Source organism: Aspergillus oryzae, chromosome 5, assembly GCF_000184455.2.
Source record: "Aspergillus oryzae RIB40 DNA, chromosome 5".
Classification (NCBI taxonomy): Eukaryota; Fungi; Ascomycota; class Eurotiomycetes; order Eurotiales; family Aspergillaceae; genus Aspergillus; species Aspergillus oryzae.
In genome coordinates this window covers 2,837,704-2,851,375 of record NC_036439.1, presented here as the reverse complement: position 1 = coordinate 2,851,375, position 13,672 = coordinate 2,837,704, and the positions used below count along the sequence as shown (strand labels likewise).

At 49.4% G+C, this 13,672-nt stretch overlaps 4 protein-coding genes across 4 annotated transcripts; 2 read left to right on the top strand and 2 right to left on the bottom strand.

Annotated features, from left to right (window-relative positions):
- Positions 1-519: 519 nt before the first annotated feature.
- Positions 520-1,416, bottom strand: AO090120000072 (uncharacterized protein; the record flags this gene model as incomplete). The annotated part of the gene is made up of 4 exons (XM_023237597.1): positions 520-602; positions 663-806; positions 1,043-1,150; positions 1,383-1,416. 4 exons carry the CDS (start codon positions 1,414-1,416, stop codon positions 520-522), a joined length of 369 nt encoding a protein of 122 aa, XP_023092414.1.
- Positions 1,417-5,048: 3,632 nt separating this feature from the next.
- Positions 5,049-6,216, top strand: AO090120000069 (cupin domain-containing protein; the record flags this gene model as incomplete). Its single annotated transcript, XM_001823782.3, has 2 exons — positions 5,049-5,494; positions 5,565-6,216. 2 exons carry the CDS (start codon positions 5,049-5,051, stop codon positions 6,214-6,216), a joined length of 1,098 nt encoding a protein of 365 aa, XP_001823834.1.
- Positions 6,217-8,166: 1,950 nt separating this feature from the next.
- cat1 (catalase catB) lies at positions 8,167-10,637 on the top strand (the record flags this gene model as incomplete). The annotated part of the gene is made up of 6 exons (XM_001823781.3): positions 8,167-8,448; positions 8,508-8,733; positions 8,799-9,214; positions 9,261-9,425; positions 9,487-9,661; positions 9,724-10,637. The coding sequence occupies 6 exons, from the start codon at positions 8,167-8,169 to the stop codon at positions 10,635-10,637; spliced, it is 2,178 nt and encodes a 725-aa protein (XP_001823833.1).
- Positions 10,638-11,616: 979 nt separating this feature from the next.
- On the bottom strand, positions 11,617-13,659 carry AO090120000067 (cytochrome P450; the record flags this gene model as incomplete). The annotated part of the gene is made up of 9 exons (XM_023237596.1): positions 11,617-11,782; positions 11,837-11,997; positions 12,066-12,150; positions 12,231-12,580; positions 12,659-12,734; positions 12,811-12,876; positions 12,930-13,221; positions 13,259-13,390; positions 13,452-13,659. 9 exons carry the CDS (start codon positions 13,657-13,659, stop codon positions 11,617-11,619), a joined length of 1,536 nt encoding a protein of 511 aa, XP_023092413.1.
- Positions 13,660-13,672: the final 13 nt, after the last annotated feature.

The window sequence follows — 13,672 nt, the reverse complement described above, 5'->3', positions numbered from 1 at the left end:
GTTGTTGTAGTTGTTAGTAGCTACAGTTAGTTGGATAGCCCAGGCCCTTCCCAACCTCCCCAGCCGAGGCCTAGGATATGGGGGTATACATACCTGTTTTGTTGAAGTTGGTTTTGTGGTTGCCCTGGCTCGTCCTACCACCCAACCAAGGCCAGGTTGATAGGCGATAGCAGATGGTGATAATTGCAACAATCGATATCATCGGCTCAGTAATTTGTTGAATCCCTGGCCCATCCCAACCGCCCAACCAAGGCCAAGTCATCTTACTATCCACCATAGGGTGGGATTGAGGTTAATATCTAGGTTAGTAGGATAGCCCAGGCCCTTCCCATCCTGCCCAGCCGAGGCCTGAGGATATTTGGGAAATTGATACTTACCTGATTTTATCCCTGGCCTATCCCTACCACCCATCCGAGCCAGGATTTGATAGCTTGGTTGCTTGGAGTTAGTAGTGATAGCCCAGGCCCTTCCCATCCTGCCCAGCCGAGGCCTAGGTTGTTTGGGGAGATACTTACTTGATTATGTCCCAGGCCCATCCCAACCACCCATCCATAGGCCGGAGCGGTCGTCGAAGTCTCTGATATGTTTCTTGTCAGGAGAGACTAGCATGTGTTAGTGAAAAATGTATGCAAGCCGTATTTTCATGTTGTTTTGTGTCTTACTGTCAAAGAAATCTCCATCCTTTGGCTCGAGTCCGTCACAGGCTGGTGATGCGTGATTGTTGAACGCATCCAAAGTATCGAATAATCGTCTTGTTGAATATGTGTCTGTCCTACCCAGGCCCGCCCCAACCTCCCTTCCATGGGCTGGGTTAGTCGATGTAAGAGGGCTATGTTAGTAGTATAACCTAGGCCCATCCCAACCACCCATCCGAGGCCTGGATTGTTTGGAAGGAGAGACTTACCTGATATATAGAAGAAGCTGTGTTTGTCCCAGGCCCGTCCCAACCACCCATCCAAGGCCAGGATGATAGTTAGTAATTCAAGTCAGTAGGAATGGGTATACTTACCTGATCCTACGATAAATGGTTACGTAGGCCTACGAATATCTATGTGATAGCCCAGAGTGCAATCATCCGACAGCCACAATTTGCCCGACGCTGCATTTCGCTTAGACAAGAATACACCCCAGCCAAGTGAGTAGAAGGACACTAAAGTCAAGCTCTAGTGTCTATTTTTAACTTAACAGCTTCAACTGTGGTTTCACCAGTGAAGCCAGGCGTGGGTTATCGCCTCTCGACAAGTTTGATGCCTGCCTTGACAACCTCAATTTCATCGGCTATATGGTGGATCCAGATAATGATCGATCACCTTGGAGAAGGAGGGAGGGTACCCAAGTCATAGTCAATTATCTCGAATCATGTCCAGATTATGATCAATCACCTGGAGCTGTATCCAGGTGATAGTCAATAATCATTGACTGTTCGGTATAGCCGATCAAGAGATGTTGTAAGGCAAGGGATAAACGAGGAAAGACGACATCCCGCACCTTGGTTCTCTGGATCAATTGCAGTGAGCTGTTATGTTAGAAACATGCACTAGAGCTTGTCTTTAGTGTCCTTCGTTCGTTTGGCTGGAGTATAGGCTTGTCTCGCTCGATGCGGCGTCAGGCAAATGGCGATTGTCAGTTGATTGATTCCCTGGACCATGTTTACCAACTACAAGTCGAAGTTGATAGTCGAAGTCGAGAGTCGGAGTCGCGTCGAGGGTCGGCGTCGGTAAGTTGAAGTCGATAGTCGAGTAGTTGTATCTATGTTAGTTGTAATAACCCAGGCCCATCCCAACCACCCATCCAAGGCCGGGAGATGTTATTGTAGTTGGAAGCTAGATTAGTGGTATAACCCAGGCCCATCCCGACCACCCATCCGAGGCCTGAATTGTTTGGGGAGATACTTACTTGATTATGTCCCAGGCCCATCCCAACTATCCTCCAAGGCCGGGTGTTGTTGTAATTGTCAGCTTGGTTAGTTGGAGAGCCCAGGCCCTTCCCAACCTTCCCAGCCAAGGCCTAGGTTTGGGGATATACTTACCTGTTTGTGTAAAGACGTCGTATTTATCCCTGGCCCATCCCTACCACCCATCCAAGGCCAAGTTGTAATGGATAGTCGACAGTCGAGATGGTAGAGTGCTGGTTAGTCGATGTAGTCGATTCCCAGGCCCGTCCCATCCACCCAACCATAGGCCAGGTGATATGATTGGAACCTAAAGTTAGTAGCAAGTTGCCCAGGCCCTTCCCATCCTGCCCAGCCGAGGCCTAGGTTATTTGGGGATATACTTACCTGATTATGTCCCAGGCCCATCCCTACCACCCTCCAGGGCCAGGTTGATAGCCGAGATAGTCGAGATGGTTGATCTAGTCGATTCTCAAGCCCGTCCCATCCACCCGTCCAGGGCCAGGTCATTGGCGATGCTGTTGATGTTTGTTGTGCACCATGATGTTGCTTTGTGCTGTGTTGTCGACTGCCCACTCACCTCTACCCAAGGTGGTGTTGCGTCAAGTGACGCCTATTTGGCAAAGTCGATGTTATCCTGAAACCCGCGTTAGTCAACTGTATGAAAAGAACGAGATATAGACCTTTTATTAGATGAATTTTCTTGTTGCGTTGATGGAAGCGTCCTGTTTGGTATTTGTAGAGGAAGAAGAAGAGGCAGGCTGGGAGACTCTGTGTTGAGGGGGGAATTGCAAGAAGGAAGGAAGGTCCTGGAAAAGGAAGGAGGGAAGAGGACTGCTTACTGAAAATTTCGACGTGTATTTCGTCAGGATTATCCAACTATTTGATGGCCGTCGTCCTTGCGGTCTACGCAGCGGGAAACTACGTACTTTGATGACGGTCTTCTGTGATGCAATGAGAATCTCGATACTTGGACATACTGTGAAGAACATTTCGAAGGATACTAATACCAAGGCAGTACCATACGACGAAGAGTAGGATTGCTGATCTACGACAATGCTACTGGCTGCTATGCTTAAGATGCACCATTGTCATGACGATCTGAGTCCCTAGTTACACTATAAGTTTAGAACCAACCCCGTGGGGATCCCATATATTACGCTGCCTAGTCCTACAAGGGGTCCACCGATGGATAGTGACCCAGAGTGTGCTGGTGTATATTATATATAGTATACGGGACAGGACCGTACACGATCTTTTCACCCTTTGCACAAAGCCCAAACGAATGCATTGGGTGAGTCAGTGATGTCTTCGACTGACAATCCTTAGGTATGTATGACATGATGGACCTCCTGCGTTTTGTCAAACTACTCCAGGAGAGACAGAATATGCTACTGTAGTAATACTTTGAATCTATACCTTCCTTTAACCTTTGAGCCATCGGCTCGGATCCTAATCCCTGCAGCCCTTTTCCCCGACCCGCTGGGTCACTAAACCCATTTTTGTCACGAAGCTCATAGGGCTACTAAGGAAGACTCCACGTTAACTCGCCTTCGAGAAGGGAAGGAGCTCCCAACATCGTGGTTACTGATTTGCAATCGACACATCTCCTGCTGCCCCCCGATCTTCACAACTAGTACCACTAGTAAGTCTAGTACCGATATGCTTGTCTACTCCCTGCTGGTTGAGTCGCAACGTCCCTAATTCGTCTAATATTTCGAGAACCACGGTTCCAATGGCGGTCGGCAGTTGATGATGTGCCTGACTCCCAAATGATCTCAGGAATGCCGCCAGGGGTGGATGACGACGGCATCGCCACTTGTATCGGAAAATCCGAAGTCAACGTTGAACAACCCCGGCTAGTCGGACCGGCGGAATCCGTTAAAATCATTGATTGATATGATTGTACATAACTAACTAGGTTAAATGAGCACTTCTCCACAAACGGAACAGCCAACGTCTGGCACTCGTTGTCCGTCCTTGTCTACCGGAGTGGGGAGGTGTTGTCTCTTTTAGGGCTCATCATCAATAGTCCCAACACTGACCCACCGTATTTCTCGACAACCAGCAGAAAAGGCAAGGCGGAAGTACTCGTACCTGGCTAATGATAATAGTCTCGTCTTGACTTCCGCTTAGATAATAGACGTACGTATCGCGGTGTTAGCAAGTCGCTTGCATGAAATGTGGAAACGCGGGGAATCCGTCAACCTTCCTTTTTCCGCTTATATATCGATCGTCGTCTTTCGGAGAAATACTTAGGAGAATCGGACCTATGCGACTAAATATACTGTGTATTCGCAGGCTATGCAGGATCTGACCGAAAGACTGAACAGAGATTGCGATGGACAGGCCACACTATTGTTTCAAAAGCAAGGCCAAACAACCACGACCCACTAGTGAGGAAGAACGGAGCCACAAAGATTATGTACTGTGTATATCGGAGGACTTTTTCTAGAACCCTACCGTAACAATCGAACTGTCGGTCTACTATGTTCCGAAAACCGGCAGACTAGCATGAAACAGCACGCGGAGTGCTTCAGACTGAGGAGATTAATTGATTTAATTTACTCGCCATCACAGTGAAGAAGGGAATATGACGCAACTGCCGATGGAGCATCCGCGAAACGGCCCAAGACACTAGTCTGAAGATCGGCGCTGATCGACATTCGTGGATAAAAATGCTCAGGGACATCCGGGTGCGCTTCTGCTGGTTGTGAGGCGACATCTTGGAATAGGCTGGACTCCATAACACGGCTCAATTTTATTAACGTGGTGTTGAGGGAATATATTTTCAAAATACTGGAGGAGGAAAATCTGGGGATTCTGACTGACAGGCAATTTAGGTTATTAAATTTAATGAAGCAATGACGCCAAATTCATCAGGATTCTTCAAACAGTGGAGATGCCGATCCCAAAATGGTTCGGAAAATCCGAGCATGATTGATATTCTCGCCCCTGTAGGGAGGATAGGAGGACGTTTACATTGTGATCCGTTCTGATTACCGGGTATAGACAGCGGATTTCCCGAGTATGTCTGCTCCTGTCTGCTCCTGTGATGTGAGAGTATAAGTAGAATTGTCAATGGCCCGACGGTTCCTGGAGAATGGACTCGAAGGTAATATCTACGCCAAATCCAACCTAAAGACCGCCGACCATAATGAATCTCCTTCTCCTAGCGGGCTTGTTGCCCCTGGCGGCTTCCCAATCTGTGTCGGATCTCTACCTCGAGAACGCCCCGTCCTCTCCTCGGCCATATATCATCCCTCATTACGCCAACTCCCATGCAGTCACGATTGGCAGCCAGCTCTACCGCTTCCCGGTTACCGGACCATCCTCCGACTATGCGTTTACATTGATGAGCACCAACGCCCCCTACAGCGGCAGTCTCGGAGTGCTCCCGCATATCCACCAGAAGCACTACGAGAACTTCTTCAATTTCAAGGGTCGCTTCCAGCTGTGGGCGCAGTATGGCGAGGAGGAACAACAGGGACGGTTGTTGACACAGGGTGATTATGGATCGGTACCGAGGAATACCACGCACACCTTCCAGATCTTAGACCCGGACACAGAGATGGTTGGAGTGATCTCCCCGGGCGGTTTTGAGTGAGTCTAGAAGCCTCCGATGGGAGGGAAATGGATGATAAGGACAAGGAGCTAACCAGGATATTTGTAGGGACCTCTTCTACACCCTCGGCACCAACTATACCTCCGCCACCAACACACCCTATGTCCCACAGGCGTCCAATGATTCTTCGGCTACCGGACCGGACGCTAGCGGGATTTCCGGTCTCGAATCATTTGATGTCTACGCTCAGCTCTCTTTCGAGCCGCGTCGGGACTTCGTCAATGGCTCTGCCCCGTCGGATGAGGGCTGGCACACAGAAGACGCCTCCCTCGGCGAGCCGGGAAAGCCCTACTTCATCGCCAACAACTATGGCCCGAAGTACCTCAACTCCAAGCACGGAGCCTACCAGATTATCCAGCCGCTGGTTACCAATAGCCAGGCACAGGATACGAACTTCACCCTGTCGACCATTATTTTGAGCCGGCAGCGGACGTCGAGTTCGGCCCCGACGTGGTCCACAGTCGGAGCCACAGCGTTTGAAGTCCTGGAAGGATCAGTTCAAATTCAGATCGGCGACTATCCAGTTGCTCAGCTAGAGATGGGCGATGTGGCCTTTGTGCCTGCAACGGTGTCGTATAGCTATTGGACGGAAGGATCATATGCGAAGGTGTTGTCCGTCAATGCTGGTCAGGATGGACTTAACCAGCAGTTGATTGCCGAGGGGAAGGACTGGGGATATCCGACTTTTCCACGTTATTGATCGACCGTATGGAGTACATATTAGCGATCTATGATTGGCGTGAAAACGATGTACTGTAGTGTATATAGTCTTGATATTATCACTGAGTTTGAATTGTCTAGCCGAAGGAAGGCCACCGGTCGCATTGGGTGGGAACGCGCCCGTTCGGAGTCTAATCACTTCAACTATCCCTGCCAGAGGCGCGGGGAAGCTTTTAGTGCTCGTCAGTAGTATCTAATTAGCATGGACGTTTGGATGCATGTCGACAATTTCACCAGCTGCCAAGGAGCGGGGGTTGCTTGGCAAAGAGAAGGAGATTGATCTCTGCCATGCCAAAGGCCGGGATAAAAGTACAATATTGAGCTGAAATAACAGGCGAAGGACGCCGTCAAAAGACTATATGCAAGGCCGAGCACATCGTCTCACGTCCCACATTCATAGCTGGGAAAAATAGCCGCCGCCTTGGCTGACAATCAGGCCAGGATCTCACGCCATGTGCTGTCGTCATAGGCCGTTGGACTCGGCCGGGAGGTGGACTGCGCCATAGATGGATTAATTTTGGAAGGAATATTTGAGTTATTATCGTATCCTTGCATGTATGCACCGGGGATCTGGACAGGAACGAACGGATGGGGAGGTGGACGGCACGATGGAGACGGTGTGATAATGCAGTTGCACTGCAGTAGTTCTGTTTATATATAGAATCAAGTATGTCTTTTAATTACTAACCAACAGAACAGCAGGGGAGGACGTGGGAGTTAGCTCTTTTATTAGCTATCAACGCAAGTAGTTGCATGGTCGAGAGGGGAACGGGAGCGATATTCTATTAGGGCTATCCTTGCACGGGACTGACTGCATATGCGAGAGGATCACAGTCTACGGAGTATCATACCCAGGGTTGTCGCATTACAGGACTTCGATTTACACGGAGTTTTGCATTTGATAGATTAAATTCAGGAGAAAGTGTTCCAGCCAATATTCTCGAAACGTCTCTAGCATCAGATCGGGATGAGGCCCGTCTTCGCCGACCCACGCAAGGGGCGATCAAACAGGAAAAACCTCCCTTGTTCTAGGCCAAAATTCTGAATAAGATGGTGGTTGCAACCGAGCGAAAATGCACAGAGGTATTGATCATCGAAGCGACTTGCTGGGGGGATGCTGCCAAGAAACCAGTCAACATTCTCATCTTATTAATCGGTGGAGCATCTGAAGCTATCCGACTAGTGACATTCTATTACCAAGCATCGCGAGCCGAGACTTTGTCGATATGTCAGGCCACTATGCTTGCTGCACTTCGTCGAGCTTCGCGATCATGACACCAATCCAGTGGGAGGCTGGGGATTTGTGATATCACCCAGGGAAAAAAGCTTTCTCTCATACCAATTATTGGGTTTTCAGGCTTCTGCGTTCGGTCGTATCCACCCTACCGTGTCCGATTATGCCGGTTATGCATTTTATCTCCTTTATTCGATTCGCCAAGAATGGATCTGCCAATCCTCCCGACGAATGGGCGTTTGAGACTGCATCACTGTGGCTGTAGGTCAATAACAGGTCCCCTTCTATCGCCATACTAGAGAGCAAGACCCAGTAGCCTAAGACAGCTCCACCCGTATCACATCGTTTTTTTTCTAGGCTTTCATGTTCGAGTAAGCAACAGGTGCTTTTGTCCGATTGGGGCTACGACTGGCGTCTAGGAGGAGATACCTTACGTACCTTCCTGTCTTGGGATGCGAATGAATTCCTTGGCTGCTTAATTAAACGATCTGCACGTGCATATAAGTACCTCGCAAGTGTACCTGCAAGCCAGGAACTTCTCTTCTCTTCCCCGAGTGCTGATCATCCCATTGCGAATTGGTGAGTTCTATAAGTTCCTTGCTGTTTCCCCTCCCCTTCCTGCCCTTCTTTCCCGCTCACCACCAAATCCCTTTGGCTGTTGCTTATTTGTGTTGACACTTGACAGTTAGCAACACGATGCGCGCCCTCTCCCTTGCCAGCCTCATTGGCATTGCTAGTGCGGCGTGTCCGTACATGACCGGTGAGCTTGAACGTCGCGACACAGGAACCGACGATGCCACCGCCGCGACAGAGGAATTCTTGTCCCAGTACTATATGGCCGACAATGACACATTCCTGACCTCCGACGTGGGCGGCCCTATTGAGGATCAGAACAGCCTTCAAGTCGGAGACCGCGGCCCGACATTGCTGGAGGATTTCATCTTCCGACAGAAGATCCAGCGCTTCGATCACGAACGTGTATGGGAAGACTATATGATATGGAATGTGAATGGGATTTGGCTGATCTCTGGTAACAGGTTCCTGAACGTGCAGTCCACGCTCGCGGTGTTGGTGCCCATGGTGTCTTCACCTCGTACGGTGACTACTCTAACATCACTGCTGCCTCGTTCCTTGGAGCTGAGGGCAAGGAGACTCCGGTTTTCGTGCGATTCTCGACTGTTGCGGGTAGCCGTGGTAGTTCGGATTTGGCTCGCGATGTTCATGGCTTTGCGACTCGTTTCTACACTGATGAGGGTAACTTCGGTATGTCCATTCATAAACAATTTTTCCTCTACATGGAGTTTTCATTTAACTAATTCGAATCACAGATATTGTTGGCAACAACATTCCCGTCTTCTTCATCCAGGACGCTATTCTTTTCCCTGATCTCATCCACGCTGTCAAGCCTCGTGGTGACAATGAGATCCCTCAGGCTGCCACTGCCCATGACTCTGCTTGGGACTTCTTCAGCCAGCAGCCCAGTTCCCTGCACACCCTGCTCTGGGCCATGTCCGGCCATGGTATCCCGCGCTCTCTTCGCCACGTCGATGGCTTTGGTATCCACACCTTCCGCTTCGTCACTGACAACGGTGACTCCAAGCTCGTCAAGTTCCACTGGAAGTCCCTGCAGGGTAAGGCCAGCATGGTCTGGGAAGAAGCGCAGCAGGTCTCTGGCAAGAACCCCGACTTCATGCGCCAGGATCTCTTCGAAGCGATCGAGGCGGGCAGATACCCTGAGTGGGAGGTGAGTGTTTTCGGCCCTCCTTCAATCCCGCGTACTAATTTTGTAGCTCGGTGTTCAAATCATGGATGAGGAAGACCAGCTGAAGTTTGGCTTCGATCTGTTTGATCCCACCAAGATCGTCCCCGAGGAATACGTGCCAATCACCAAGCTGGGCAAGATGACTCTCAACCGCAACCCTCGCAACTACTTTGCCGAGACTGAGCAGGTCATGGTATGGAGCTCTGACTAAGTATTGTTGTCGTTCTTTGACCAGTGACTCACGAATGTTGTAGTTCCAACCTGGCCACATCGTCCGTGGTGTTGACTTCACCGAGGATCCTCTTCTCCAGGGCCGTCTCTTTTCGTACCTCGACACCCAGTTGAACCGTCACGGCGGACCCAACTTCGAGCAGCTGCCCATCAATCAGCCTCGCGTGCCTGTGCACAACAACAACCGCGATGGAGCCGGTAAGGCCTCTTTGAGGACCCGTTCTATGTGTATATCGGTGTAGGATGCTAACCCCATTTAGGCCAGATGTTCATCCCCCTGAACCCCAACGCCTACTCTCCGAACACCCTCAACAAGGGCTCTCCTAAGCAGGCCAACCAGACTGTGGGCAAGGGCTTCTTCACGGCTCCTGGACGCGAGTCTACTGGCCGTTTCACCCGTGCCGTCAGCCCGTCCTTCGAGGACGTCTGGTCGCAGCCGCGTCTGTTCTACAACTCACTTACTCCCGCCGAACAGCAGTTCGTCGTCGATGCTATTCGTTTTGAGAACTCCAACGTCAAGAGCTCGGTCGTACGCAACAATGTCATCATCCAGCTGAACCGCGTGTCCAACGACCTCGCCCGCCGCGTCGCTCGCGCTATCGGCGTTGAGGAGCCTGAGGCTGACCCGACCTACTACCACAACAACAAGACCACTGACGTTGGCACTTTCGGACAGAAGCTGAAGAAGCTCGATGGACTGAAGGTTGGCTTCCTGGCTTCGGTTGAGACCCCTGCCTCCATCGAGGCAGCCTCTGAGCTCAGCAAGCAGCTTTCTGAGGACGGCGTTGATGTTGTCGTCGTTGCGGAGCGTCTGTCCGATGGCGTTGATCAGACTTACTCCGGATCGGATGCCATCCAGTTCGATGCTGTGATCGTCGCGCCCGGCGCTGAGGGTCTTTTCTCTACTTTCTCCTTCACTGCGCCTAGCAATGCCACCTCCTCGTCCACTCTGTTCCCGGCCGGCCGGCCCCTGCAGATTGTCATCGATGGATTCCGTTTCGGAAAGCCTGTTGGTGCCGTCGGCAGCGCCGCTACTGCGCTCAAGAACGCCGGTATCCAGACTTCTCGCGACGGTGTGTACGTCGACAAGTCGGTGACTAGTGGATTCGTCGATGGTATCAAGGACGGTCTTCGCACTTTCAAGTTCCTTGACCGTTTCAAGCTGGACCATTAAGCCGGCGTGTACTATTAGCCAGCGGAGGATTTGTAACCATCGGGGCATCTTTTACTCAACATTGCCCGATCTGTGATTTGTTTTGTGGCGAGGCCACTATTTCTTCTATGTATATTTGACTAGTAACATATTCAATAAACATCTCGCAGAGTATTATAATCAGTACATGTGTGAGCTGGTAGCCAACTACCTTATTCCACACTTTTCCCACGAAAAACGTACGATAAGCCAGCTTCTAGGGTCAATTCTATTGATCTCTAGACAAAGAAAGCTCAATCAATTGGTCCTTCTACATCTTCCCTGGTAAACAACAATTTCTCTATGTGAATGCCCAATTTCAGCTTAAAAATAGGTTATCTGATAAAAATTTACTCACAAGACCCACAATCCCACTTAACGACAATATAAGAAAGGAAAGACGCTTCCAAAACAAATATAAATTAAATAAAATTAATATAAATCTCTATTATATTAATATGCATAGTATCCCCTCTATTAATATCTCCTTAACAATAGTACGAAGCATAGTGGGTACTTGTACCGTGTACGGAGTAGTTAATTTTAACCTCCGACTAGCAGTGTTACTATCGCTGACCGAGACTGTGCGAACCGGTATAGCCTGTTATCTGAGCTGGACAGAATTTCTTCTTGGTGGGTTTAGTTGTTTTACTGTGTATATTCTTGCGAATTTGGGTTTTGGGTGTGTTGAGTGGACCGGGTAGGTATTGTTTTCTGGATTTTGCAATTCACTTGACACTTGGTAAGAGAGGCAAGAGAGGCAAGATAGAGAAGAGATAAGAGAGGGAGGAAGGGTGAAGAAAAGTTGAAGAGTCAGACTATCGGGTTCATTGAGTATCCCAAGCCGAACAAATATTGTACTTTCTCGCACTCTCAAAGCTCTCCTACTCCACGACCAAAGCGAGAGAAAGCAGGTACATACGCCGTGACTAAAGTCCAGCTAATATCACCCCACAGGCAATCACCGTATCAAAACCCTCACACCCTTAGAAGTGACCTTCGGCATGGGGGCCATAAAATCATGCGCTATCATCACATCCGTTTCATCCGTCTCGTACAGCTCCAGCTTCAGTCCATTGGGACGGTAGAGAACAGCCAGAATGAGAGAAATCTCGGCCATGGCCAGACTGTTGCTTTGCATTAGTTATTCGTTTGCTTTGACAGGGGAAGGGGGAGCATACTTCATTCCGAGACAGTTTCTTGAACCACGGGTGAAGGGAACGTAGTTCCGATGCATGGCTGGGTCGATGGCACCGAGCCAGCGCTCTGGGCGGAATGTCATGGGGTCGGGGTAGACGGTTGGGTCTGTGTGCATGAAGTAAGAGGACATGCCCACGGGGGTCTAGAGGGTTTGAAATTTTAGCTTTTTTTAATAATTGATATTATCAATAATGTAGATAAGTGACTTACCCCAACGGGGATTGTAAAATCTTTGTATTGAATCGGCAGGTCAGGAGAAACCCGTGGAAGACGGTGCATGATGCCATAGCTCAACCTGTACAGACCTGGTCGTTAGATCCTCATTCATTTCTCTTCCGCTTTTAGTAGTTTTCATTCCAGGGGAAAGTAAGTTACCGTAGAGACTCCTTAATAATGGCCTGAAGATACTGCAACCGCTCTAGGTCCATGAATGTAGGAACCTTCTCTGGCCAACCGTCCATCGCATCCCTCAATTCAGCCTGTAATTTTGCCTTGATCTCCGATCTTGCAAGAATATAGAATGAGGCGAATGCAATTGTGCGGGCAGTGGTGACTGTACCCGCGCTCAGGAGAACCTGTGCTTCCTGGACCAGGCGCTCGGGGGACCGTTCGGACTCGGGCATATCACTTTCGACGATATGGTGGAAAAGCGAGACTTCGCGGTGGGTATCCTTGAGTTCGGTGGCTTTGGAGTTCATGACGTGGGTGATTCTCTGTAGGGCTACCTGTATGGATATATTTTAGTTTCAGCCACGCGTATATTGTGCTAATATAATTATAATGAGGAGGGAGAGAAAACGCACATCCTTAAGTCGATTTAGAGATTGGCCTTGAGGGAAGGCCTTGAGGAGGATGGACTCAGGGATGTAAGTCACAATCCTATCCCACTGTATCAGCGTACATTGAAGAACTGCGTAAAACGGGAAGAAGATGAAGAAAATACAATACAACTCACCTGGCAATCAAAGGAAACCCAGTAAATACAGGGAAATGTCTTAAGATGTTATGGATGAGGTTGTACCTAATATGTCCGTTAGCTATATTATCCGCCACAAGACACAGAAAGACAGCCACCAATCTGGCGAAAAATCAGGATGATCCATAAAAAGATCTCCGAAATCATCCTTATTGAAACAGACCCGTCTTATGATATCACCTGAGAAGGCAGAGAAAGCATGATCCAGCGTGACCACCGTGTGCTTCCCCTCGTATTGGCGGAGTCGTGATTCAAGCTTCAGAGACATCTCCACAAGTGCTGGCTCCAGTCGAGCAATGCCCGCTCGGGAGAAGAATGGCTCGAGAGGTTTTCTTCGCTTGCGGTGGAGGTTGTGATCGACTGTTACGATGTGGCTTTCTACTCTCGCGTCTTTAGTTACCTTTCCGCATGGATAGAAGACTCATACCGTCCATTCCAATTCCTCGGGCGAACAAATCATAGTGGTTGCTTCGACGTTTGTTTTCCGTGACATAGATTTCATTATAGAAGTCCGGATCGCGGATGGATAGCTCGTGCGGGTTAATTCTAATGATGGGGCCTTGACCCATGCTGAATGTTATTCTTCCTATTCTTGTTCCTTCGCGGGACCATTTATGTACCGTATACTTGATGCATCCGCTCAATCTCGAACACGTATTTCCCACCTATCCAGTAATCGAAGTAAAACTCGTACCATCCCGTCGCGGCGGCAAGTTTAGAGCCTGGGAATTTTGCCAGTGGAGAGAAATACAATCGGTAAATAACCAGCCCTAAGCTGTACAGGACAATAACCCCACCTAGGACGGTCAAGTTAAAGGTATCTTCCATTGCGACTCCCAGT